Source organism: Anguilla anguilla, chromosome 13 (assembly GCF_013347855.1).
Source record: "Anguilla anguilla isolate fAngAng1 chromosome 13, fAngAng1.pri, whole genome shotgun sequence".
In the NCBI taxonomy this organism is placed as follows: Eukaryota; Metazoa; Chordata; class Actinopteri; order Anguilliformes; family Anguillidae; genus Anguilla; species Anguilla anguilla.
In genome coordinates this window covers 39,302,799-39,329,609 of record NC_049213.1, presented here as the reverse complement: position 1 = coordinate 39,329,609, position 26,811 = coordinate 39,302,799, and the positions used below count along the sequence as shown (strand labels likewise).

The following is a 26,811-nucleotide window of genomic DNA, read 5'->3' as shown; positions in this document are numbered from 1 at the left end:
AAATTGTACAGTACAGAACAGTACAGGTCAGGATGACCCAACTCTTGTCTAAGAGGTCAGAATACAGCAGGGTTTCCATCTCTCTCTCGAAGGCAGTGATGTCCTCACAGCTAGGGGAGGCGTTTAGTTGGCTCAAAGCAGGACCGCGGTGAGGTGAATGGGGTCGCCGTGGAGACGCAGGCCAGCAGACGCAGGGTTCAGCAGGTCGTAGCCCAGCCCGTCCCTCTCCCGCCTCTCCACCAATCAGGCTGCGCTGTGTCACGCCCTCCGGTTCAGCTTCGGTTTGTCTTTAACTGGCGCTGACCCCTTTCGGCACAGCTCGCTGCGCGATCATATGAACAGCAACAACTCCCGACACTCTGGAAGCACCGCTCCCCGTACACACCATTAATTCTGTCGGTGTGAGTTCCTCCGCTCTGTTTTCCCCCGGTCGCTTCCAGAACAAGTCTAACACCGCCCAGGCCAGGCCAGGCCAGGGGGAACCCCCTCTGTGGGAAGGCCCGGGGAGCCAAAGAGAGCACAGTCCAACCGCGGCTGCTAGCCAGCAGGGCCGCTCAACTGTCGCTTCGCGTTAACAGCGGGCTTGGGTACGAGCGACAGGAGGGTTCCCATGGCGATAACTCATTCACGCCACGACTGGCAAAGACAGGCCGTGGGGACGCAAGTCAGGGTTAGGGTTATCAACGCCCGTTTTAAAACAAGGAAAACGCTCATTAGGCGGGCGCTTGTTTTTTTAACCTCCGAAAGTGAGCCGCAGCTGACGTCGGTCACCGCCCAGGGGTACCGATCCCAAAATTTCAGTACCCCAGAAACAAATAAAGAGGAAGAAGTACTGAGGCCTGTACCTCGACAGGGCCCCTCTCTGAGCAGCCTGTGGTATGCAGAGCCGTGGCTGCGGATGCTCAGGCTACTTCCAATTGGCGTGCAATCACACAGCCAATAAATGTTTAAACTCCCATAGTTCACTCCACTGTAAACAGGCCTTTAATGTGTTTATCGAGCGATACGTTTCAAAGCCTAACAGCTGCTTATGACAGAAAACGGGAAGGGCTAACGCCAGGGATTTGAGCGTAGGGGGGTTTCGCTCGGGGGGGGGCGAGGGAGGGCAAAGTTTATGGAGAAAGGGGGCGGGGCTTAGACCTTGCCTAGGCAAGGGATTTAGTAGCCAGCACCCGTGGCTTTTTAATATAATAAGTTTAAACAAACGACAGTATTACATTTATTTATGTGACTAGCAGATACCCAAGAGGCTGACTTCTATAGCTCAAGGCTTTAATATATACCTTTTATCTACAACGGGAATGAAAAGGAACTATTTTTCCTGATTCAAGACACAGCTGGCAGGCAGAGGCCATTTTTGGCAGCCGGCTAGCAGTGGAATCCAGGGTTCACTCTAATATCCTGCTCATGGTATATAAAGCACGTCACCAGAGGTTATGAAGGGTGACAGGGCAGTTTTCTGGTTTCTTAATGAACCAAATGACAGAATGGTGTGAAAAAATGCTGACTGTGTGCACCGTTCCATCATTACAGAGTGCCTTAAATCTGTAGCACAGCGCAAAGCATCGCTTCACCAGTGCTCCTGGCAGGAACAGATCGCTCTTAATAAACCTACAAAAATGCACCAGAGGTCAAAGGTAAAACGTAACTCTCAACTGGAGACCTCAGCGGTTCACTATGGCACAGAAAAGGCTAAAATGACCAGGAAATCAAATCAAAAACATTGACAAATCACCACAAAATGTCTTAGAAACTATATATTTTTTTCAGAGTTTACTGTGTTGGTAGAAGCGCCACCACTATTTCTGCTGTTACTTGTTAGAATATCAGAAACCCTGATCCAGATACATCACTCGCCATTTTCCTGACTAAATGAAACCTCTGATTACCTACAGACTAGGTAGTATCTAACACTGTATCAAGCCTAGTCTTGAAAATCCCCAGAGTTTCCAACTCTACTACATGACCTGGCAGGCTATTCTGCACAAAAATATTTGTCCTAATATCGTCCGCTCTGTCGCAGATCAGGCAGGATCAGGAGCGGGGCGAGCACGAGCGGTTTTTGGTTTCCCCAGCGGGACGTTTTGGCGGATGTCAAACACAGACAGGCTGGCCTTTTCACCCAGAGGATCTCGGAGCTCGCGGGCGGGGCATGGCCAGACGGGACAGCGTTACTGCAGGTCATCCGCGCGGCTCGTTCTGCGGCTGGATTTGGCACGCAAAGCTTGACCCCCCCCTCCCCACTCCCCCCTCCCACACAGAACCCCCAAGAATAGGCCTGTTTAGAGCTACCTGCACAACACCGCTGGACTCTATCAGGCCAGATAGGAAGAGAGAGAGACACAGGAACAGACAAAGGTTCCAGCACTTTGACTTTGAAGACCATAATCTCTCTCTTTTCATAAGATACCAGCTCGAAAAAAACGAATTGATAGAGGCAGTTTGACAAATTATATTGATTATAATTATGAAGAACTGTCTAAAAATATCAGCTCTCTAAAAAACCAAAACTTGACTTTGCAACCATTATTTTCTAAAATGAATCTAGATGGACATTCACGCACACATATATAAGATACGACCATTAAAGCTAGGCGTTAAAGTGTAAAAATAAAACCGAGGGAAAATGTTTGGCTGAAAGCACGCAGAGCACCATCCAGACGGCTGCCACAACTTAGAGCGGCTTTATAAGGCCGTTATAGCTTTAGTGGAGATCTCTGTCTTTGCTCACGGTGCACGGGTCTGGCCGCGATCGCTCTCTCACGTTAAGGCTGTGCTCAGACTTAATCCCACTTACACATGCCAGGTTCTCAGCCAAGCGGCGCACAACCGGGTCCGGGGGAACCCGTCCCGAAGAAAAGCCGCTCCAGCCCCTGCTCACGGCGAGGAATTCGGGCCTTCTCCTCCACAGGGCCCAACATGCACCAGCAAAACGCACAGCGAGGCAGTAAACACATCTAAGCACAATAAACACGGGACAGCATTTGCAGCTCTTACCCTTTTGGCTATACTGCAAATAGTTTAGTGATTACTGACCTTCCTAATCAGTCAATCTCGTTTTCAAATAAATAAAAAAAATTATAATAATCAGAATCGCAGTAATTGGAACATTCAAAAGTCATAAAAATGATTCTTTGGCAGAATCAGACCTTTGCTGAGAGAGATGTGACAGTTTAGAAAGCCCAAGTGAAGCCTGTGGAATTGGATTCAGAATATAAATTAAGTGGGGGTACTTAAATCAGTCACTGTATTTTTCCGTCGGTTAGACGTCTAATTAATGTCATGGGGGTCGAAATGACGTTGAGTAGTGGGGTGGAAATGAAAGGTTTTTTTGACGTCCGTAATTAGATGAGTACAAAATACTGCCCTATTACAGGCAGAAAAGCGGATGGGTCATGGCTCGACGTGGATCGGCCTTGTCACCGTGACGGAGGTCGATAAACAGCTCCACCTTTCACTTTTTCACTTCATAAAGGACCGACCATTAGGCACTCTCAGTACAGACAGGTGCAGTGATATTTACTCTCCTCCTATCACAAGACTGAAAAGATTTTTTTGCGCAGACATGGAAAGGACTGAATAGAGGGGACTGCAAGCAGCATTTGCCGTTTCCATTGTCGTCAGTACAAACTAGACGTGTTTAAAGTGACCGTATCACGTTATTTGGGGGAAAAATGGAAAAAGCAAGCACAGCTGACTCGCTCACATAAATGTGCGTTTTTCGGTCCGAGAGCCACAACAGGAACGAAAGGTTAACTATTCCCGGTTTTCCTGCCTGTGATTTTCTGCAGATCCCGCGTGCCAACAGACAAGCCTGAGAACCAAACACAGAAGACGGAGGAGGGCAGCGGGTTCAGACAGAGCAGCACACGGCTCCCAGACCTCCAGGCTCATTATTCTGCCTCGATTAAGAAGAGCAAGACCAGCACTGCAGTGCTTAAGGCAAGCCAATCGGCTTTGCCCCCCTGAGGTCTGCAGGTTTGAATCTATGACAGGCGCCGCAGTGTAATGTAACTGTTTGAGAACGGAGTCTGTTACTCAAAGGTTGTGGGTTCGATTCCCATTTGGGGTGCTGTCAACGTGCTATTGAGCAAGGTACTTAAACTAAATTGCTTCAGGTTAAGTACCTTGGAATGGATAGGATTGTATTTAATTTGCTCTGGATTAGACAGAGAGAAAATGGCGCTGTTGTCTGGCGTAGTTCTACTCCAGTCCCATCCAATCAAGCCCCGCCCGTCCATAGGAAGAGAAGCAGGAATGGCCATTACACACCTGGCTGTAATAGGAGTACTGTACACCTGAGTGTAGAGGCAGTTAACAACCGTATTGCTGAGTGTGGAGACAGTTAGAAACCACAGTGGTTGGAGTGCCCTCCGTTTCTTTTTTCCTGGAGCTTCTGCGGTTCCCTCACCCCAAGTTTGCGGACCATACCAGCCCTGTCCCTCTCCTGAGTTCGCAGAATGCTCCAGCCTTGTCTCTCCCCTGGTTCAACCGCACACCTTGAGTATGTGAGTGGCAGTATATAATATACAGTAATGATTTCATAAGGGTTATACAGCACAAAGTGATAGCATTTCAGGTGTATGCCTCAAATCTTGTCATTTTAAAGCCAAAACCAAAATGCCACAGAGCACCAAGGTCAGATAAATGGAAGTAAGGAAAATTAATTTTACATGAGAGAATCAAGCTCATCAAAAAGCTCATTTTAAAAGTACTTATTCCATTCATACAATCAAAAGTCACAAGAGAAGGGAGCATACAAATGTGTAACTGATTAAACCAAAACTGCACACTCAGGATATACCATAAAATAAAAAATACTGGTCCTACTGTTATTATTTATGTAATTTTGGCCAAACATGAGATTTCAAATAAAATTGCCTAGTTGCTTGCGTTTGTTGTTCAAACGTTATATCAGATATTAGCTAGCTAGGTAATCAAAAGCTGAACTGATCACTTGAGGAAGCGAATCCATCTCAGAGTAAACAGCTGCTTACAAACATCAGCTCCTTACATTAACTACGTTGCGTTAACGTAACATTAACTGAGTAGCTAACAGAAACGTTTGAAAACTGTCGTTTTCACAACGGGATAAAGAAAGTTTACCTCAAGTATTTGTTTCATGGTTGCGGTCCTGTTCGGTCGATGTAGCGACAGTAGCCTACACAACAGCGTGAGTTTGAGAGCGCAACAGAAATGAGCGGGAATACAAGCCCACTACCAAGCGCACGCGACTGGTTCCAAAGTGATTCAAATCTCCTGGGAATCTTCGACACGCATTGTAAAATGCTCGCGATAATTACGCCTATTCTGCCTTCACGTGCCGGTCGGAAGTTCCCATGTCGGAAGCGCCAGCATCGTATAAATTTCCCCCAGAAGGCACCACGGCTACACAGGCAGGCTAGATATGGGCTAGATATAAGACAAGGCTCAAATGGCTGTGCAGGTAAGCTACTTATTTTATGGCCCAAATGCTGGAAATCCACGTCAGTGCCTGGATGGTCACCTATACATTTGGAGAAATAATAGGCTACTCAGTAACAAATATTTTAAATATGCTTTTGGGCAGAATACTTGATAGCATCTTCAAATAGCACTTGAAAACTTCAACTAGAAGCAGGCTAAGAGTTGTGGGATGCATTATTTAGAATTTATGAAAATACACAGAAAATTGTTGAATGCTAAAACTTAAATGATCGTGTATTTGATCCAGGTCTGCTGATATTATATGTAGGCTATACATCTATCATTCAATTACTGACTTCATATTTTAAACTGTAGTTTTTTTACTTTGTAATTCTACTGTGTCAACAGCTACTTGGGAAAATGCATGGGCAGTAATTGAACAGTATTCACTGGGGACAGTACTCTCTGTTTAAAACCCACCGCAGAGCAAGTTTTCATCCAATGAGAAGTTGTAAAAAATCCCCAGGTAGCCCCTAGCCCCCCTTCCCCTTGCATTTGCTGGATTTACTGCAATTAGCCGATACACTATGTGGCTGCTGCCAATTCCCCCCCCCTCCATAACCCCAACCTAGTACTGGCCCCCCCCGATAATCGATTCATGTGCATTTCAGACTGACACATTTGGGAGGTTCCACTCCAGCTAATCCTGTCTAATCCGTTTGGTCCCTGCTCTCTGAGCTGGCAGACTAGGCCCCTGGCTGGGGGGAGCTCTACCAACCCACCCACCCCACTCCGCCCCCCAAACCCCCCCTCTGGAACTCGACCCCCCAGGGGAGAGCTATTCTCTCAGGACCAGAATAGGTGACCTGGGTGTAGAGTGAGGGACAAGCTGGAAAAATACAGGGCAGCAAAAGAGGAATGGAATAGTCTGTCTGTGACCGCATGCACACTGCAGCTGCACCACTGCAGAGGGGTGGAATAGTCTGTCTGTGACCGCATGCACACTGCAGCTGCACCACTGCAGAGGGGTGGAATAGTCTGTGACCGCATGCACACTGCAGCTGCACCACTGCTGATGTCAGCGCATGCTAACAAACACAGTTCATCCATTCTCCACTGTCGCTTTCTTTGCAGCCTTTATAAAAATAAATCATACTACTCGTTGGCTCTCTGGATAAACAAATCTCATGGCCCTATTGTGTGCCATGGGTGCTCAACCAGGAACACATTTTATTTACATACTTGCTGTACAGCAGCACAATTGATTCTGTGAGCTACGCTGTAGTGTGCAGGCTTCATTTTGTTCTTAAAGCAACAGATTTCATCAGCAAACAGTTAAGAGGTGCTGCTGTCTTTGTGATTAAGTGAGAGTTAAATTTTGGTGGGGGGGGGGGCAGGGTGTTCCCCCCCAGTCGGCTGTTGATCGCTGGTATTCCCATGATGCAGTGTGGCAGACCAGTGCAGACAGTCTCCACCCTTCAATCCCCCACCCCACCCCCTGTCCCCCGGCCCCCATCGGCCCCCACCCCTTTGATCGCTGGATTGAGTTTCACCGACGTTTCCCTTTTATCTTCAGGGCATTTGTAAGCCAGTGCGTAAGCCTGCCCCCTCACATCTTCAGCGAATGACACAATGGAAGGCATGCACCGCCATAACCACTGTACCCGCCGTAACCGCCACCGCCAGCGGCCTCTGCACCAGCACACCAAGGCCGCAGGCGCCCGCGGCCGAAACTACAAACCGGGCCCATCTTAAAAACCCTGCTGGCTGTTTCAGGCATTGTGTGTGGAACAGCAAGTTGCAGTACCACTGTAGGATGGGGACAGAAAAGAGGGGAGGGGAGGGGAGAGGAGTGGAGAGGAGGGGGGAGTGTGATGGGTGAGTACCGGATTTAGGGATTTAGTTCTCTCTCACTGTCCACAGCACATCCTCTCAGCTCTCATGCTGTGTCACTGGCTCTGCCTTCCCACAATCCTGTTCAACGGGTTGGGTCCAGAGAGCGTGAGGACTGAGCAGAGAGTCTTCCTCTTAGTGTTGCATGCGGCCACCGTACCTCACAGAGCAACCGCCCATTTCAGACGCCGGCGGGGGCTTCTGGGAGTTACTCAGACTGCACAGCGTGAGCAGGCACGCGGAGTGACAGACAGAAGGGTAAAAGCCCTGTGGTCCTCCTGCTGGCCGCGCGGTAAGGGGGGGTGGGGCGCACGGGGGGAAGGGGGGCAGGGCTGGGGGGTCGGTCCTCTCGCCTCATTCCAGCCCCCGGCCTGGCGCGCGGATGTCCCGTGCTAATCCCCGTGGGAGGTGCTCCTCTGGGATTGGGGCGTCCCCCGGGGGACCGGTGGGCTTTGATATCCCGGAGCGCGGGGGCTCACGGGGGGGCACAGACCCCCTCTGTCGGATTTAACAGGCTCCGTCCCCCTGACGCGCAGCCGTCCGGCTGGCGCCCCCGCCTCAGATCAGCTGACACCATCCATACACCCCCCCCCCCCCCCCCCGCACCCCCCCCCCCCCCACCCCTGCAAACCCACGCCGCACGCTAGGCGCTACCTGGAGCGGGGTACGTCGAGCGGAGGCTAACATCGCCAATCAGGGGGTCCTCATCCCGGCAGGGTGGGATCCCAAAAAACGCTCTGGACTTGAGGACCACCCAGATGCATCCAGCCGATCTAAATCCCCCACGCTGCCCCTCTCTCAGAGTCCAGACCCACAGTGGGACAGGGAGCAGAGCTCATTATTGTGAAACATACAGGCTCTCCAGCCTCTCTCTGCCCTGCTGTCAGTAATCCCCCTAGAGCTGGGGCTTTTAACAGGGGGTCTGCAAAGGGACCACAGTGGGTCCTCAACTGCACTCTCAAACCCCTACCCTACCCCCCCACCAAGGTCCGCGGTGCATGATCCCAATGTCAACTCCCAGTTCCTCGATCTGCGATCTGTATAAAAGCTTCTTTTTATTTTATTTTATTTTTTTAAGAAATCTAGCCCTTTTTAACTAATGATGGGATGGGGGTCCCTGCATCAGAAGCGATTGATAACCCCGCCCTACAGGACAGTGGAGTGAGCTGCTGTGTGGTGACAGACCCGCAGGTTAGTCGGACAAAATGAGTCAGCATATCGGTTCTGGGAAACCCAGCTGGATCCAGCCGAGAGCTTCATCACTGGCTCATTTCAAAAATCATTCTGCCCCTCTCTCGTACCTGCGGTAGGATCTTACTTACTCACCATCAGGAACACAAACCGCCACACTCGATATTTACTGATAAATTACCCAGAATGAAAAATATGTGTATAAAGAAACGTTAAAATGCTCCAATGGAAAATAGACGTTCCTTTGATGGGTACTTCGTATTCATATAGAGAAATTGCGGTTCCCTATAATTACCAGTACAGCACTGAAAAAGTGACACAAAATTGGACAGTAATCCAACAGTAGGCTGACAAGAACAAAAAATGTGTATGTGTACGAAAACTGGGGCACCGATACTTGTATATACAGAAAATGCAAACCCAAATGTTATAACTTCATTATTACACCAGCAAATCTGCCCATTTTCAACATGAGAAGTGTCTTTATTGGTCATTCAGAAGGGCAAGAGCACCACCTGCTGGTGGATAAAAAGCTGGTCAGGCGCAGAGAAGCACCCTTGCGTTCACACAAAGTTGACTGACACACTGACTCGCCCTGAGGACTGAGAGCTGCTGTAAGAACTCTCGTTAAGAACGACTGTGTGGCCAGCCACACGGCGACAGGGCGGGGTAATAAACTAACCACAATCATCTAATCTTGTTTGGGCAAAATATCTGTCAGTGTATTGGCCTTTTTAAAAAAAAAAAATTATTTTTTATTTTTTACTTTAATCATACCTGATGTCATTACATTACATTACAGGAATTTAGCAGACACTCAGAGCAACTTACACAGCTTTTTACACAGCATTTACATTTACACAGCTGGGTATATACTGAAGCAATGCAATGTACCTTGTACAACGGCAGTGTCCTACCTGGGAATCGATCCTGTGACCTTTAGGTTACAAGACCAGCTCCTTACCCATTATACTGCGCTGCCGCCCACATGTCATAGTGTCACAGAGTAGGATTAGAGAAAAAAAATAATAAGCGGATAAACCACAGGGCGACAATGATTGCTATTGTGCTAACATATTATTGAGTGATTATAATTACGGTTTATCACTCAGGCCTACACAGCAGTAATGGGCCAGACAGCAGGTATGGAAATAACCCCCAGAATGCACAGCAGTACATGTCAGTCTAGTTTTCACTGCATGCAGTTATGTGCATTTATTGGGAACCACCTTTTGTTAGTACACTTACCTGCTTTTGGTACAGAATGGAACGGCTCAACCCGCTAAGCATTACGAGCGAGGTTCTCATCTCTGAGATGGACATCCCATTACACATGAGACATTTGGCACGCTTTTCAACAGGCAACTTACACATTATTTCCACATACAATCCATTTATGTAGGTGGATATTTACTGAAGCAATTGAGGGTTAAGTACCTTGCTCAAGGGTACAACAGCAGTGTCCTACCTGGGAATCTAACCTATAACCTTCATGTTACAAGCCCAGTTATAATCTTTACACTACAGCAGAACACGCAGCAGAACAAACGCAGCAGAACACACGGAGCAAACGCAGTGGAACACACAGAACACACGCAGCAGAACACACGCAGTGGTTCAAACACATCGGAACATGCTGCCAAACACACGCAGCAGAACAAACAGCGGTACATGCAGCAGAACACACTGCAGAACAAACGCAGTGGAACACACAGAACACACGCAGCAGAACACGCTGCAGAACAACCGCAGTGGAACACACAGAACACACGCAGCAGTGCGCCTGTGAGAAACAGACAGAGAGAGACACTGCGTGCCGCAATAAAAAATCCTACATTCCGGAACCTGTCTAGCACGATAAATATAAACAATGGTTTTATTTGCTCATTGTAGGTGGTCTGATACAACAAGTGTTTGTGATGTAATGGATAACAATGAAATGTGCACAGTCACAATGAAAGAACAGGAAGCCAGACCTGGTTCACCCTTACTGTTTACCAAACAGACTTCATTTCCCTGCCATACCTGCTGTATCCTGCTCCTCTGAACAGCTTCAAAGCGCTTCTCCAAACTTTGCATTCTGGAACCAAACAGACAATCGTCACAATTAGTTGACAGCGCATTTGAACATTGACTCCTCAAAACTTTTAAACACACACGCTCACAGACACACGCTCAATGAACGACGGGTGTACCGGCACTCAAATATGACAATGTATAGCCACGGAACAACTATCGAACGATATGGGCACAAGTGCACTTATACCATTTTACACTTAACCTGGGGCACTGGAGTACATGCTTCCACAGATTCTTACAACAGCGGTAGCAAGCATTGCTTAAAAATAAAATGCGCCAAATTGGATATGCGTTCTGAGTTTACCCCCGCCTGAATAACAGCTGTAATTTATAGTACCAGAAACAGTATTCACAGTTAGCCTAATTCTGTTCTTTTGTTGCTTTATACTTGAATACCTGGTGCATATTTAATTACCCACATCCTTGGCACCTACTGAATTGTGTCCCTTTCGTTCAAAGTTCGAATGAGCAACCCTTTGATTTAGCCGATACGGTTGACTAAATATGTGGCCACAACCCAGCAAAATAAGGAAAGATATTAATCAGGAGGTGCCAGTAAGCACAACATAAAATGTAGGTGTCAGACTGCTCAAGAAAATATATTCTAAATGTAAGGAAGCACACTTAATTGCCACTCATCAAAGTGCATTTGTTTCAAAGTTCATACATACGCTGCAAGTGCCGCAACTGATTTGCATTAAGAAATTAGCATGGCCATTGCATTTACTTTTCTGGCTGTTTTGAAAAAGGTCAAGAATACAGCCTGAAGGACGGGTTTGAGTCAACACTTCACATTCAGGACAATTCCACGACATCCAGTGTATTATTATAGATCCAGTTTATTAAAATAGAAATTAGCAAGGTTTTTGGTGGTTTCAAAGGGCCAATGCTCCACATGCAAGACACCTATAACCACAGGTAGCTGCCCTGACCTTATATCCTCTAACTTTTAATCATAGATGAAACCTGGGACAATGAAAAACGAATATGGAAAAATATGAGTGTTTGATTTTCATTAAATGAAATAATAATTTTTAAAAAATGTGATTTGTGTTTACTCGGTTTCCCTTTGTCTAACATTACAGTTCGTCTAAAGATCTGAAACCATTCAGTGACAAATATGCAATAATAGAGGAAGTCATTAAAAAATAATTTTTCACAGCTCTGTAAATAACACATACACATATGTCCACGAGTACAAAAGTCAAGATTTTAATTTGTCTGTAAATCCATAAGACTGTGTGGGTCACTGTCGCCACGGTGTGCCATGGGTGACAGTATCAACACAATAATTATGTGATGCTGGCGAGTGGTTTATTGGTTGAACTAAACTGCAACCGCTGTGACCACTGAACAGGTTCGATTTGTGTATTCGCCAATTAAAACAAGAGTGCAGTCTATCGATACACGTAATACAACTGATATATGCCCCCACGTCATTTCTTTTTTTGTTGCTAATTCTGATGATCTGATACTCATCCATAATTTTCGTCCTCTCATGTGCATCCACCCACTCAGGATGGGTGACAAACCAGGTAAAACACCAGAACTAAAGGTACAAATAAAAGGTAGACCGCAAGGTCCAGGTAATGCACAAGCACGCACTTCAACGCAGCCCACGCCCGCAGGCCAGAATCACATATTTACTGTGTAGCTGAACATCCTGTGCAATATTACTTCTGCTGTTGGAACAATGCATAAAGGGCAATTACTACTGTTCCGTGACTCTGCCAACTGTACACTTCCCGTTTCAGGTGGCGGGGTTCAGGGCTCAGAGTGCATTACCAGCGACTGCACCGGAAGCTTGCAGGCGCCCGTGCAAAGCAGAGTGCAAAGCAAAGAAACAGCTGCATGTGCATCAGGTACACATACAACCGGGTAGTCAACATTCTGGAGAGAAGTACAAGCAGTGAGAGTTTTTTAAACGGAAGTCATACCACCACAACGCACATAAAGTAACTGAAGATGACGTCTAGATTGTGATAGTTATCGCACTCGTTACACACGCAGAAACCTCAACATCGCAGAGGCTGCAAGCAGAATGATTTAAATGAGGCCAAACATAAATGCACAGCATTTAACGCCAGTCGAAGTCACTCCCTTATGATCGGTGAGTTGTTACAGTTATAACTAACTCAAGAGAATTATCTGAAAAATATTTTACCTAATGCAAACAATTTGTTCACCTTGTCTCACCGTCCTAACGTTAATAAAACATCATCTTCGTGACTCAAGCCAATGCTGAAAAAGCGTGTGAAAGTGGCCATATTTGGTGGTGGGAAAACGAGACAGGTTTCCCACAATGCATTGCAAACTGGGGCTGGTCCTGAAGAGCCAAGATGGCTGACTTTGAGGAACAACTCACCGATGAGGAGAAGGTAGGGACACTCTTTTGATACGAGTTAAATGTCACAGAACGAATCGAAAAAATATAGAGTGGTGCAGAATACTATACGATCAAATGTCTTCACTCAGAATATTGAATCTTGCAATTTGGCAGTGCATAATAAAGTACAGCTATGCGTTACCAAGCCTATCGAGTTGCAAGCTTGATCAATGAGCCAGTTAGCTAAGATTCAACTTTGCTGAAAAGCAACCATAACCAGTTGCCTGGCTAATTTTCCATTGGATGAAAAGTTATTGTACCCTGTTGCATCCCAGTCATGTTGCTGATCGATACTTTCATTATTGTGAAGTTTGCAGACTTGGCTAAAATTAAACCCAAGTTTAGTTCCGCCTTTCGACCCGTATTAACGTTAGCTTTCATATTATACGCGCCCAGTGCAATCTTAAGCGCCCAATTAGCTGGGGGCACATTCCGTGACTGTTTAGATCGATCGACTCTAAACAAAAAACGAGGAGAGAATTATGTTCAGTTAAACTGGCAGTATTTATTCGCTAAGATGTCACTTTGCCAGCAACATATAGGCTGCTAGTATCATCGAAAGTAACGATACTTCCTGTTTGAACGCTAACATGCGCTAGGTACCCCTCCCAGTCTGCACAGACTAGATCGGTATGGCAAGAGTTGATTTTTCTAGGCTCCTCTGATTATGACTTCCACGTTTTACCAACGCCAAGATATTGCGGGACGTGAACATTAGTCTAGCAATCAATAACTGATTAGTAAAATGTATGAAGCGTACAAAGTATTAAGTGGTCAACTAATCATTTTGTCCGTGCAGGCAGGTATTGGATATTATTTTTTGAATTCGCCGTGCCCTAATCTGAGTTTATGCAATGCCATCGTTTTTAATCATACAGTTTTGCTTGATTCGTTTAAGCTCGAGTCTTGCAAATTGTGGGTAATAGTTGGATCCGTTGTTAAACTGACAGGAATGTTGTACTGTATTGCGTTCCAACTTCAGTCGCTAGATGACAGTTGGTAACTGACAGTTGAAGGAAACTGGTAATGCTTTGCTCATCCATATTTGTTATATGGGTGCAGTGTGAAAAATGACACCATGTAATTAAGTACATTTAGCTTTTATTTTCAGGAGTGTTTTTATGACCAGTTTAGGGTCAGTTGGAGAAAACTCACAGTCTATTTTTTTAAAGTAGTTTTTCATATTTGTTTATGATCCCATAGCACTTGCTGACAGCTGGGATGCATTTTCTTCCTGGACAAGGCCATTGGCCTGACCAAATATCAGATCTGTATGCTGACAGATTTATGGTTTAAATGGTTATTTGACTTTTTCTCTCTAGTCACTGACTAGGCACATTTTAAGGCCTGTATCTGCATGATATATTCTGACCGTTTTGGTGGAATTCAAATCAATTTTTTTTTTATTGTGAAAGGGCACAGGAGCCTGTCGTCATATGTGTTTGTATGGCGCTTATGTATGATGCTTTCTGAGTCACATGCAAGCTGTGCCTTTCCAGTTTCGCGCTTTCATTGTAGTCCTTGGTGCCCACAGCCCAATAGCAGAAGATGCTGCACAGACTTGTTGATCTTTAAATCGCGCGGATCAGCTGATGTAGCAGGCTGATTGAACAGGCTGGGTCTTCCTGGTGACAGAAAGGTCGGCGAGTCCATGAGCATTACAGGCTCTTGACCTGAGCGACTTACACAACTGGTTTTGCATAGCATTTACATTGCATTTATACAGCTGGATATATACTGAAGCAGTGCAGGTTAAGTACTTTGCCCGAGGATGCAAGGGCAGGGAACCAACCAGGGAATCGAACCTGTGACCTTTAGGTTACGAGCCCGGCTCCTTACCCATTATACTACACTGCCGCCCCTGCCCTGCCGCTCCTGCGTGCTTTCGTCGTCTCCTCTCTCTGCCCGTCGGCGGGGACGGACCCCGGCGTGCCGGTGCACGTTGGGAAGAGCGTGCGCATTCCACGCTGCCTGCGATGGCGGTGTGCGGACGCGTGTGGAGACAGGCAGGGAGAGGCGGGGACGTGCGACATGCACTGTGCCCCGGCTGTGCCGCTGCCACGCCCCCTTTCCCTCCCTGCCCCAATGCAACCTTTCCCCCGGTTGGTCGAGATGCCCCGCTCGGGCAGACCTGCTCCAATCAGATCCGTCGCCAGCGGAAGGAAAGGTAGGGGATCCCCTGTGTGTGCGAGGGGAAGGCCGCCGTGTGATTGGTGGAAGCGGCAGCGGAGGCCGCTGGAGGAAATGGCAGCGGTTCCAGCTGAGCGCACGGTGTTCAGCGAGCTGTGTCGAAGCCCAGCCAGCCGCTAAATCGCGGCCTGATGCTGTCTCCGCTCAGCCTGCCAGTTTGGCGCCACACCCACAGCTGCCACAGCGTAATTTGTAGTCGTGTCCTGTTCCTGGAGGCCAGCGCTCTTGGCTAATGCTCAGGCTAACTTCTCTCCAAGTCCGCTTTTGGCACAAGTGTACACTGAAGTGTTCTTCTTTAGACGTTCCAGGGCTGTCTGCTAACATTCTTCTCAAGGAACACATGTGCCCCTAAGCTGAAAAATTTTAGGGGCATGCGTGCATCTTAAATAGTATATGTGCTCCTAATTTTTTTTTCCAGTTTACACTTCAGTTTTTAGGTGTAAATGCTCATAAAATGTGCTGTTCAAGTTTTACCAATGCATTTTATTCTGAGGTGACAAACAGTATTTTGGTACCAATGTTTACTGCCCAAATTTGCAAAATTCCTCAGCCTCACTATCCCCTGTGTGTATCCGTATGTGTATGTATCACTGGATCCATCCTGGAGTAGTGAAGAGTGTGATTCAAAATAAATGCAGTCCATTGAAGAGGACCACAGAAGAAGAGCAAACTGCAAATGCTACGTTTGTTTTCCATTTGGCCTTTGTGAAGGGCCGTTAGCAGAACTGTAAGTTCTGATGTTTTTTTATTTTATTTCTGGTAAATGGAAAGTGTAGCAGCAGTGTCATTGAGAAGCACGCCATTCTGGCTGTTTAGCAATGGCGCTGGTGGGCTGGGATGCTAATTGCACTTAAGCTTGGGTGGCAGTTTGCTTCAATCTTGTCAGCCAGCTGTGGCTGTAGGTCTGCAGTGGTGGGCCACAGTTGGCTACCAATACGCTACTAAAAAATGGAACCAGAGCGAAGTAGCCATTAAATTATGCATTCTGACTCAAAGATTATCCCCGGTGCACCTGGTTTTCATTTCTGGTTTCAAGAAAATCGAATCTTTCGTATTAATATTATTTGCAGATGCGTCGCAGAGCTGCGTTCTGCGGGAGTTCGTTTTCGTCTCCGCTTTCGTCAGAGCAGGCGTGGCACGCGCAAACTGCCAGGATGTTCGAGAGCTCCGAGCGTCGGATTCCATTCCTTTTGGGAACGTGTCCCGGCAGGTCTGGCCCTGTCCCTCCACCTCCGCCAAGCGCGGCCCAAAGTGGAATCCGGAATACCGGCAGGTTAAATGATCTGAACCTGAAAACTGCGCACGGAAAGCCAGTGTTCCCACAGCGGGAAAAGGTCAAAGGTCCAGAGAAGCTTGTATGCTGCCGTGTGGCCAAGTTGGATTTTAAATGGTTTTTTTCTTTTTTTTTTTTTTTCCTTCAGTTTTGCAGATTTTATATTTTTGTATCCTGTGTGCGTAACTGGGACGGTCATAACTACAGCTCAGGTGATTTAAACATGGAGGCAAGCAACCACAGTCCTCTAAGAATCCCACAGCTGTTGCTTATTCTGTCCAAACTTACAAAGAGTGTGCATTTATAGGACGTGTGATGATATGGCCTGTATTATATTTTGTGTTCAGTATTTATATTTACACACACACACACCCACATGCATACATATGCAATGCCCCCCTGCTTGTCTGACATGCACACGTGTGTGGTTTAGTCTGGCTAAGAAAAGCCTGGACATATGACTGTGCTATCTGTGGAATGGCCTGGGCAAGGGATGTGTTCTCTTCACAAGTGGCCGCTGTAGACCTTTACTTCCCAGTCAGGGTCCTGCAGGTTCTTTTTTAAATCAGAATTTTTGTGGATTTAGGCTGAATATTTGAAATGGAGTGTAGCTGTTGTTCCCCTGTTTTTACTCTTAATTTGCTGAAATTTCACATACAGGTCTGTAAACGGCCATGTTGGGAAATTTTCGTTTCACTGCTTTTATGCTGTACAGGCTATATGAAGAGATTTTTATGGAATAATTCGTCCCTGCAGTCTTGCTACTTGGCAGAAATGCAGTATCTCCTTAGGAGGTCGAACCCCCAACCTTTCAGCGTTGTGGTCCGGTGCCCTAGCTCCTGCCCTTCCTCACCATTTGTGGGGGCAGAAGGTCCCCCCCCAATCTAGTATCACTCATGTATCACTTGTATCTCGATCTTCCATGTTCATCACTTGTATCTTCATCTAGATGCTGTAGCTCTTTGTCATACCTCTTTCTCACTTCTAGTGTCTGACTTGTTGTAACTTTACTGACATGGCCTATGCTTACCGTGTGACCTAGACTTGACGTTCATGCCTATGGATAACTGATAATTAATGACAATTGTACCTCATCTGACCTGTGTTCTGTATTAGTTCCAGTGACCTTCGGTACGCGCTTACTGTATTTTGTTTTGGATTAAAGCATCTGCTGAATAGAATGTAATGTAATGAGGTGTTTTACGTTGTGTGAGCATTGAAAGAAGGTTCTGCTCTCACCTCAGCTCCTCTTCCTTTCTCAGGTCCGTGTCGCCGCCAACTTTGTCCTCCACGCGCCTCCGGGGGAGTTTAACGAGGTCTTCAATGGTGAGAGACACTCTGCGCTCTAATCAGGGTTATTTGCAGCGGCCTGATCTATACGCCTGGACTTTAGCTCACAGCACCACCGTGTGGCTTTACAGAGTAACAGCAGTCATAGTTCACTCTGACACCCTGATAGCGTTCAGCTAATCGTACCCTAAACATCAGTGTGATGTGGATAAACACCTCAGACCAGGTGAAGCTGCTGGGGATTAAATATTCTTTTGAAGCTTTGATACTGTACACTGGACAGAGCATTGGGGTTATCCACACGCAGCATAATTTGGGCCTGTTCTGTGCAGATTAGATTAATGATCAGTAGCTTGCAGTTCTGCAGTGTTTAATCAAACTCTCGACGTAGCTCCTGTCAGAGGGGCCAATCCACACACGGTCTGATGTGCTCAACTCCAAATGAAAACACTGTAAATAAAGATTATTTGGGCACTGGGTGAAAAGTACTGTGGTTCAAATGTAGAAACGAGATTATTCAAGGTTCAGGCTCAGTCTTGCCCAGTTTATCTGTTTCCTGTTCTTGTGTCTCTGTGACAGTGTCTCTGTAAAAAAAAAAAAGTAATGCAAATAAGATTTTATTGAATCCCAAACCTTCTACCTGCTGTTCTCAACCCATTTATGCTAAATTGGGATAGTAGCAATGTGCGAGTGTGGGGTTTAATTACATTACATTAGAGGCATTTAGCAGACACTCTTATCCAGAGCGACTCACAACTTTTTTTTTTTTTACATAGCATCCATTTATACAGCTGGATATATACTGAAGCAATGCAGGATAAGTACCTTGCTCAAGGGTAGTGTCGTGCCTGGGAATCGAACCTGTGACCTTACAACACCAGTTACCCATTATACTACACTGCTGCCTCAATTTCTTTGAGTCAGGCTCTGTTGAGCTGGCTCACACAGAAGAACCCTGCGTGTCCTGCAGGGGTTTGATGGTCTGTGCTGAGTGTGTCTGTGGCAGGAGTTGATGGTCTGTGCTGAGTGTGTCTGGCAGGGGTTGATGGTCCGTGCTGAGTGTGTCTGTGGCAGGGGTTTGATGGTCTGTGCTGAGTGTGTCTGTTACAGGGGTTTGATGGTCTGTGCTGAGTGTGTCTGTTACATGGGTTTGATGGTCTGTGCTGAGTGTGTCTGTGGCAGGGGTTTGATGGTCTGTGCTGAGTGTGTCTGTGGCAGGGGTTTGATGGTCTGTGCTGAGTGTGTCTGTTACAGGGGTTGATGGTCCGTGCTGAGTGTGTCTGTGGCAGGGGTTGATGGTCTGTGCTGAGTGTGTCTGTTACAGGGGTTTGATGGTCTGTGCTGAGTGTGTCTGTGGCAGGGGTTGATGGTCCGTGCTGAGTGTGTCTGTGGCAGGGGTTGATGGTCTGTGCTGAGTGTGTCTGTGGCAGGGGTTGATGGTCCGTGCTGAGTGTGTCTGTGGCAGGGGTTGATGGTCCGTGCTGAGTGTGTCTGTGGCAGGGGTTGATGGTCCGTGTGTGTTTGTGTTTGCAGATGTGCGGCTACTGCTCAACAACGACAATCTCCTCAGGGAGGGTGCGGCACAGTGAGTAATGCTCTGATGCTCTCCAGCTCTCTCTAACGCTTTCTTACGCTCTCTAACGCTCTCTGACTCTCCTAACACTCTATAACTCTCTCTCTAACTCTTTCTAACTCTCTCTGACACTCTCTAAGGCTTTCTAACGCTCTCTAACACACTCTTTCTTACGCTCTCTCTGATTCTCTCTGACGCTCTCTGCACAGGGAGATGTCTGCAGTGTGTTCGTACACCCCTGCCTGTGTCTCTTTTACACACGCACATTGAAACCCAAGCATTGCTTTCGCAGCGTAGTCCATTTCCTCATTATGTGAAGCCTTGGAAGACGTGTGTTGTGTGGAAAGCTCATCGTTTACACGTCTAACCTCTTTTTCTTCCTCTGAAACAGTGCCTTTGCCCAGTACAACATGGATCAGTTCACCCTCGCCAAACTGGACGGGCACGAGGATCAGGTAATGGTCTACCTGCCGTGTGAAACACTGTGTGTAGCCGTTTGCCAAAGTACTGCCCCATTTCATGTTTTGCATTAATTTTTATAGTTGACTCCTCCTCCAAAATATCACCCATGACACCCATGTTACTGTCCCCTCAAATTGAGTAAATGGAAGAGATGGACAAGCAGAGCACTCTACTCAGGTGACTGACAGCACGGTTAGCTCCTCCCCTGGGAGTGACATCACGCCTGGGTTCTCCTGCAGGTTCTGATCACGGAGCACGGAGACCTGGGCCACGGGCGATTCTTCGACCCGCGGAACAAGCTGTCCTTCAAGTTCGACCACCTGAGGAAGGAGGCCAGCGACCCGCAGCCCCACGAGGGGGAGGCGGCCCTGCAGTCCTGGCGGGACACCTGCGACTCCGCCCTCAGGGCGTACGTCAAGGAGCACTACCTCACCGGCGTGTGCACCGTACGTCGCCCCGTTCCCGCTCAGGCCCTACCTCACCCCGCCCCAAACCCGCCCCCACCCCACCTGATCCAGCTCAGGCCCTACCTCACCCTGCCCCAAACCCGCCCCCACCCCACCTGATCCCGCTCAGGCCCTACCTCACCCCGCCCCAAACCCGCCCCCACCCCACCTGATCCAGCTCAGGCCCTACCTCACCCCGCCCCAAACCCGCCCCCACCCCACCTGATCCAGCTCAGGCCCTACCTCACCCTGCCCCAAACCCGCCCCCACCCCACCTGATCCTGCCCAGGACCACATAACCCCGCCCCCACCCCACCTGATCCTGCCCAGGCCCTACCTCACCCCGCCCCAAACCCGCCCCCACCCCACCTGATCCTGCCCAGGACCACATAACCCCCCCCCAAACCCGCCCCCACCCCACCTGATCCAGCTCAGGTCCACGTAACCCTGCCCCAAACCCACCCCCACCCCACCTGATCCCGCTCATGCCCACCCCAATCAGGGCCCAGGCCTGCCCCAATCCCACCTAGGCCTACCCCCCACCCACCGCGATCCCGCCCAGCCCCGCCTCTCCTCCCCCAGCGTCCCGCTGCTTTCTGCCCCTCCCTGTGCTGGGCCCAGTCCTGACCCCGGGTCTCCCTTCCCCTCGCAGGTCTACGGGAAAACCATCGATGGGCAGCAGACCATCATCGCCTGCATCGAGGGTCACCAGTTCCAACCCAAAAACTTCTGGTAAAGTTACCATGACGATATGCTTTGGTTCACTGTTCATTTTTGTGGTCAAGGTTTGGAAAGCACGCTAATGCCGTCTTTAAATAGCGTGTGTATGATAATGGTGTTTGTGCCGAGTGTGGAAACTCTAGTGTGTTTTTTCTGCACCTCTGCACCTTGAACTGATGCACTTGTTGTACGTCGCTCTGGATAAGAGCATCTGCTAAATGCCTGTAATGGTAAATTGTAGGCACGTATAATCACTGGGCCTTGCTTTATGTAGCCGGGGTATGTTTGGTGTTGTGTGCTCCTGTGCGTAACCATGGAAACCTGCTTGTGGTAACTGTGTGAGAAGGGGGTTGCGTTTGGCGTCCGCTTGTTGCGTGCGGCCGTGTGAAATGGCGGGTGAGTGGAACGGTGTCTGGTCTCCCTCAGGAACGGCCGCTGTAGGTCCGAGTGGAAGTTCAACATCGGACAGTCCTCCACGGAAGTGGTGGGCGTTCTCAAGATCCAGGTGGGTGAGCAGTCTTCCTGCCTCTCGTCAGACTCTGTTACTCGCTCGTGATCGTGTTTAGTGCAGCAGAGATGTGTATCTATTCTTCTGGGCAATATTTGTAAAGAATTCTGCAGTAGGAGTGCTGTTCTGCAGTCTGTTGTGCATTTTATCTCATAATAGACAAGGTTAGGTTATGGACCAGGGAAAGCTTAACCTTGATCACCACTCCTACGCTGAGAAGTTTTATGAATGTGACCTCTGGTGTACTGGATGCCTGGTCATCAAATTCATAATCAAGGGAATCTTTTCCATGAATCTAGGCACTATTGAATAGAATGAGGTTTTTGTTCAGTTTTCCAGTGGATCAGACACAACAAACACAGCACTCCAAAGCATTCTCAAATTTTCATGTGTTTAGAATACTTAGAATCTCTCCCTATCCCTCTCTCTCCCTCTCTCACCCTCTCCCACTCGCTCTCTCTCTTTCTCTCTCTCTCACCCTGTCTCTCTCTCCCTGTCTCCCGCTCTCTTCCTCTCTCTCTCCTCTCTCACCCTGTCTCTCTCTCCCTGTCTCCCTCTCTCTCCCTCTCTCTCTCTCTCCTCTCTCTCCCTGTCTCTCTCTCTCTTCTCCCTCCCTCTCTCTCTCTCTCCTCTCTCTCCCTGTCTCTCTCTCTCTTCTCCCTCCCTCTCTCTCTTTCTCTCTCTCTCACCCTGTCTCTCTCTCCCTGTCTCCCACTCTCTTCCTCTCTCTCTCCTCTCTCTCCCTCTCTCTCTCTCCCTCTCTCTCCCTGTCTCTCTCTCTCCTCTCTCTCCCTCTCTCTCTCCTCTCTCTCTCTCTCTTTGCTGTAGGTGCATTACTATGAGGATGGCAATGTTCAGCTGGTCAGCCACAAGGACGTGCAGGAGTCTCTGATCGTCTCTGTGAGTTCCAGCGCCAAACGAGTGTGTCTGTCAGGCTGCCGGGTTGTCCGTGTGTCTGTCTGGCTGCCGGGTTGTCCGTCTGTGTTCCCGTCCTGGGACGCCACACTGCTGACTTGCGTCAATAAAAGGAAGTCGATCTTTGTGGGCAGGGCCAGAACCCTCAGTCACAGGAAGTGAAGGCCAGTCTGATTGCTGGACGACTGTTAGTGATTCCCTGAAAATACAGCTTGTGCTTTTAGAGCATGAAGTCATGGGGGTCTAGGTGCATTGTCCCAGTGGCATGTACACTGTTCATTCTCTAGCCCCGCCCTGTTCTGCTTGGCCCCTCTCTCTGTCCTACCAAGCCCCTCCCACCACATCCGCATTACCTGCTTCTAGTCGCCTTATTTGTCTTGAAATTATTTCTGTGTACAGTTTACCTTATGACGTAAGGCTATTTTCAAGAGAGTGCGCATTATTTGAGAGAGTACACAAAAGGACTTTGTAATGCCATGTTTACCTTTGGAAAGACTACCAAAATTGATTGGGCAAATAGAATATGTCATTGCTACGACCTGGCAGGATGGAGAAAGAGCAGTCAGTTAGCCAGGCAGTCTCATTCACAGGAAATAAAGAGCAGTCAAATGAGGGAACACTGGTCATTCATGATCCCCTAAAAATGCACAGGCTCGGTTACAATCAGCATTTGTCCTTAGCTTCGGCTAGCTAATAACAGCAAGAATCTTTCTTTACAGTTACAGGCAATTTCAACAGTCATTAAAACTAGCACAGTGAAATGCTTGTGTTTACCTGTAAGTCGAAGTTAAGGACACGTGTAAATTGAATACCGCCAATAGTGCATTTAGAGCCTTTATGTCACATTGCAGTCTCTATTCGTCCATCAGAGGGTGATGTAATCAAACGTTTCTCCTGCTCTTCCTCCAGAATGAGAGTCAGACCGCCAAGGAGTTTGTGAAAATCATTGAAAATGCAGAAAATGAGTACCAGGTGAGTGCAGTTCCCTAAAAAACTTTGCTAGGGCCACTGAGATGACCTCTGTAAACTCTGGTGATGTGCTTGGTTGCGTTTGAATTTCTACTGTCACTTCTCTTTAAGAATCCAGGATTATGTATAAATCTGAATAGAAACCAACCTACTCATAGTTAGCCAGAGATTAGCATAATGTGACATTAAGATCGTGTTAGCATTTGGCAGAAAATGGAGGAACACATCCTTTAATTAAATTAATAATATATAATTTAATTTAATGGGTCAAGGAGACGGAGAGGTCTGATAAAAACTGTTTTCCCTCCTCCCAGACCGCGATTAGCGAGAACTACCAGACGATGTCGGACACCACGTTCAAAGCGCTACGCCGGCAGCTACCCGTCACCCGCACCAAGGTGGACTGGAACAAGATCCTCAGCTACAAGATCGGCAAGGAGATGCAGAACGCTTAGTGTCGCGCGGGCGCGTGCCCGCCGGAATTAACGGAAATTAAAGCAGAAGCTAAAGAAAACAGAGCAGACGGTCTCATGTATTCATTTTTTCTGTTGATATCTGTAAGAAAGCCAAGATTAGAATTTTTGTTTTTCGGGAAAAAAGGATGACTCAGCCTGCCGGGAACCTAGTCCGTCGCTTTAAGGGGGTTGCAATCGCTGCCACTTCTGCTAACCGTGGGTCTCTCCGTTTGAACAAATCTCTCCCGCGACGCTATGACACTTTAATCGCTCTCGTTGTCAGCGTTCAGCATTTGGTTTCATTTCCTTGTTTTGTGTTTATTTTAATTTTATTTTTTATTAAACATTGTTACCCTCTTAAGTGTCAACAGCCCATGTCTCAGGCTGGTGAAATATAGGCTTGCAGCCCGATGAAATCTAGCTGGCAAGACAGCCGGCTTAGTCCATAACTCATCCACAAAGACGGCGCTTTTCTCTCCACGGTTTTGAGACATGGTAGACCAGGGCCTCTCGACACCTGTGTTACACCTGCACACCCTGCACATTACCTCATAGTTGTAAAGAGGGTTTCCCCAAAATGAACAAATAGACTTAATAAAAATCAAAGTAAAACGTGTCCTCACCAGACTCTTTCCCATGGTAAAGATCTCCCTAATCGAGTTGCGTTACATGCTGAACGTATTTGTGTATACAGATTTTTATATTTGTGATTATGCATTTTGGATTTTTCAGTCCAAAGTGGCACCCACTAGCATAGTGTCATATGCTTCTTTCGACGCTTCTTGTGTGCATATGCCGTTGACCATGCTCTTTTCAGGAATTTGCACATTTCCAAAAACTGGTCCGTGTATCCGTAGCCACCAGCAGTGAGTGCAGTGTTACCAGGCTCCCTAGTCTTTCTATCAAAAAGGCTGCCTACTGCCCCCTTCTGGTGTAAAGTATAAGTACAGATAATATACATGGACCAGATCCCTCAACCCAGCTGCAGCCTCTGCCCCAAAACTGTTATGTTTTTGTTGTTTTTGTTTAGTTTTTTGTTTTTTAAACAAAATGTAAGAACAAACATGTATAATTCAAAAGGAATAAAGGATTTGCACCAAAAACCATTACGCTGTAATTCATGTGCTTATTAAAATGATTACCGGCATAAATTTGCTTTTTGAACAATCGCCATGCAGTTCAGTTTCAGTTTCTCAACTGACAGACACAAAATTCTAATTAAAAATCAGGAATGTAAAAATGGTTTTGATTGGGTTTAATTCCAATGCATCGTCCAATCCGTGTTGCTGTGAGTCCTTTTGGAATATATTTCAGAATAAAGTAATATTAAAAGCAGTGGGAAAAGTGTGAAAGCGCTGAACACAGACGATGGTACAGACAGGCCCGCAGAAGCGCAGCAGTTGTGTTTGGTGGAGGACTGAGCGGTGTTACACAGCACTGGTAGGCGCACACGTTTGCGTATTCACACTGCAAGTCATTATAAGGAAGAAGTCTGGGAACCAGGAAGCTGCTTATTATTCAGTGCCATCACAGCTTTACCTAATGGTTTGCCTGAATAAAGTAAAATGGCTGAAGTGAATGCAGTTCAGTATCATTGTCCAGAGTGCTTGGGAGTGTACTGGCACACCATTTCGTCCTTAAAATACGCCTGTTACAGAACGAGCACGTTAGGCTGTATTAGTCTCATTCTTGCATACCTCCCTCGTTCCCACAGTATCTGCTGAAAATCATGTTGATTACTATTACCCTGTAACTACTTCTGTTCTTCCGTATGTTTTCTGTACTCTTGCATTTGTGTGAGAGAGAGAGTAATGGAGAGAAAATTAGCAACATGCCTCCCTTCTGATGACGTGTTTCGAGGTCTACTTCTTAATCGATACTATCATTTATATTACTGGCCCCATGGAGATTTCCCATGTTTTTTAACCTCTGTGTTAACTGGAGTAGTTCTATGCACTGCTATTGTGAAATCTATTCTTATGACTTAACCTTTTGTGTAAGTGTAAGATCACAAATATGTGATTAGAATGATCTTAACAGAACATTCTTAATGTTCTTAGCAGAACATTCTAATGCTGATGTACCAATCACTACTGGTAACTGAAAGCAATGGCGTTCTAGAACACACCGACTTAGGAGTTTCCAAAAAACGTTCCCAACAAACCTACTCTTCAAAGGGTTAAGAGCATACCTTCCATCTTATCAAGACATTTACTGTACAGAGGTCTAGAAAAGGGGTTTGATTTTCTCTTTTTAAAAAATAACAAAGTTGTAAAAAAAAATGTATGTTAATTTTTAAAAATTATATTTATGGCCTGACTTGTGTGTTCAGTCCACAAGAACATACATGTTCAATTTTTTTATGATCAATTGTTTATTTCTTAATAAACAAGTGATCATTATTTAGCTTTTTTTTTTTTTAGTGAAATTGATCCATGACTAATGTGCAATACCTCCCTGGGTGATCCAAGGAAGAGAGGTATGCACTTGTGTTCAAAGTCCCTCTGGATAAGCGTTCAGGTGTGGACGGAGATCAGCAGTTTACCGGGGGTCCTGATCAATACTTCTGCAGTTGTTCGGAAACGTTGCCACTGTTCGGTCCCATTGGAATGCAGGCCGTCAAGGCGAAGCCAGCGCACCACCGTAGCAGCCAAGTACTTTCTCTAAGAGAATGTAAACTAAATTACTTTACGGAGGGGCTTTGCACATAAGAGTGTACATGCAGGTATAAGCAACGAACCGAGCGGATTCCAAGTCGTCAAGGTGACGGCTGATAGTGTTTGGTAATGCATTACCTCACACCATAAACTTAAATGCCATTAATGGTTAGAGGGTGTAAGGAAAAAAGGACGTCTCTCGAACGTGATGAAAAAGTACGAAGTTTATTTCCAATACCGGCAGTGACAAAGCGCACGAATGACACCTTGGATTCAGCAGAGTCAGACTGAACCAAGAACCTTTCCAGAGGCTGCTTCTTATTTGTTTTCGATGCTTTGATCAGTAGAGTTGAATACTCATACCAAGACGGATGTAGTCGGTCCTTGTAACACCTATC

The 26,811-nt window shown here is 47.0% G+C and overlaps 1 protein-coding gene across 1 annotated transcript; it reads left to right on the top strand.

The window, feature by feature from the left end:
- Positions 1-12,793: 12,793 nt before the first annotated feature.
- LOC118211787 (F-actin-capping protein subunit alpha-1) lies at positions 12,794-24,862 on the top strand. Its single transcript, XM_035389257.1, has 10 exons — positions 12,794-12,947; positions 17,681-17,744; positions 19,242-19,293; positions 19,673-19,736; positions 19,983-20,189; positions 20,842-20,921; positions 21,336-21,414; positions 22,246-22,317; positions 23,242-23,304; positions 23,616-24,862. Exons 1-10 carry the CDS (start codon positions 12,909-12,911, stop codon positions 23,754-23,756), a joined length of 861 nt encoding a protein of 286 aa, XP_035245148.1. The 5' UTR covers positions 12,794-12,908; the 3' UTR covers positions 23,757-24,862.
- The last annotated feature ends 1,949 nt before the right edge of the window (positions 24,863-26,811 follow it).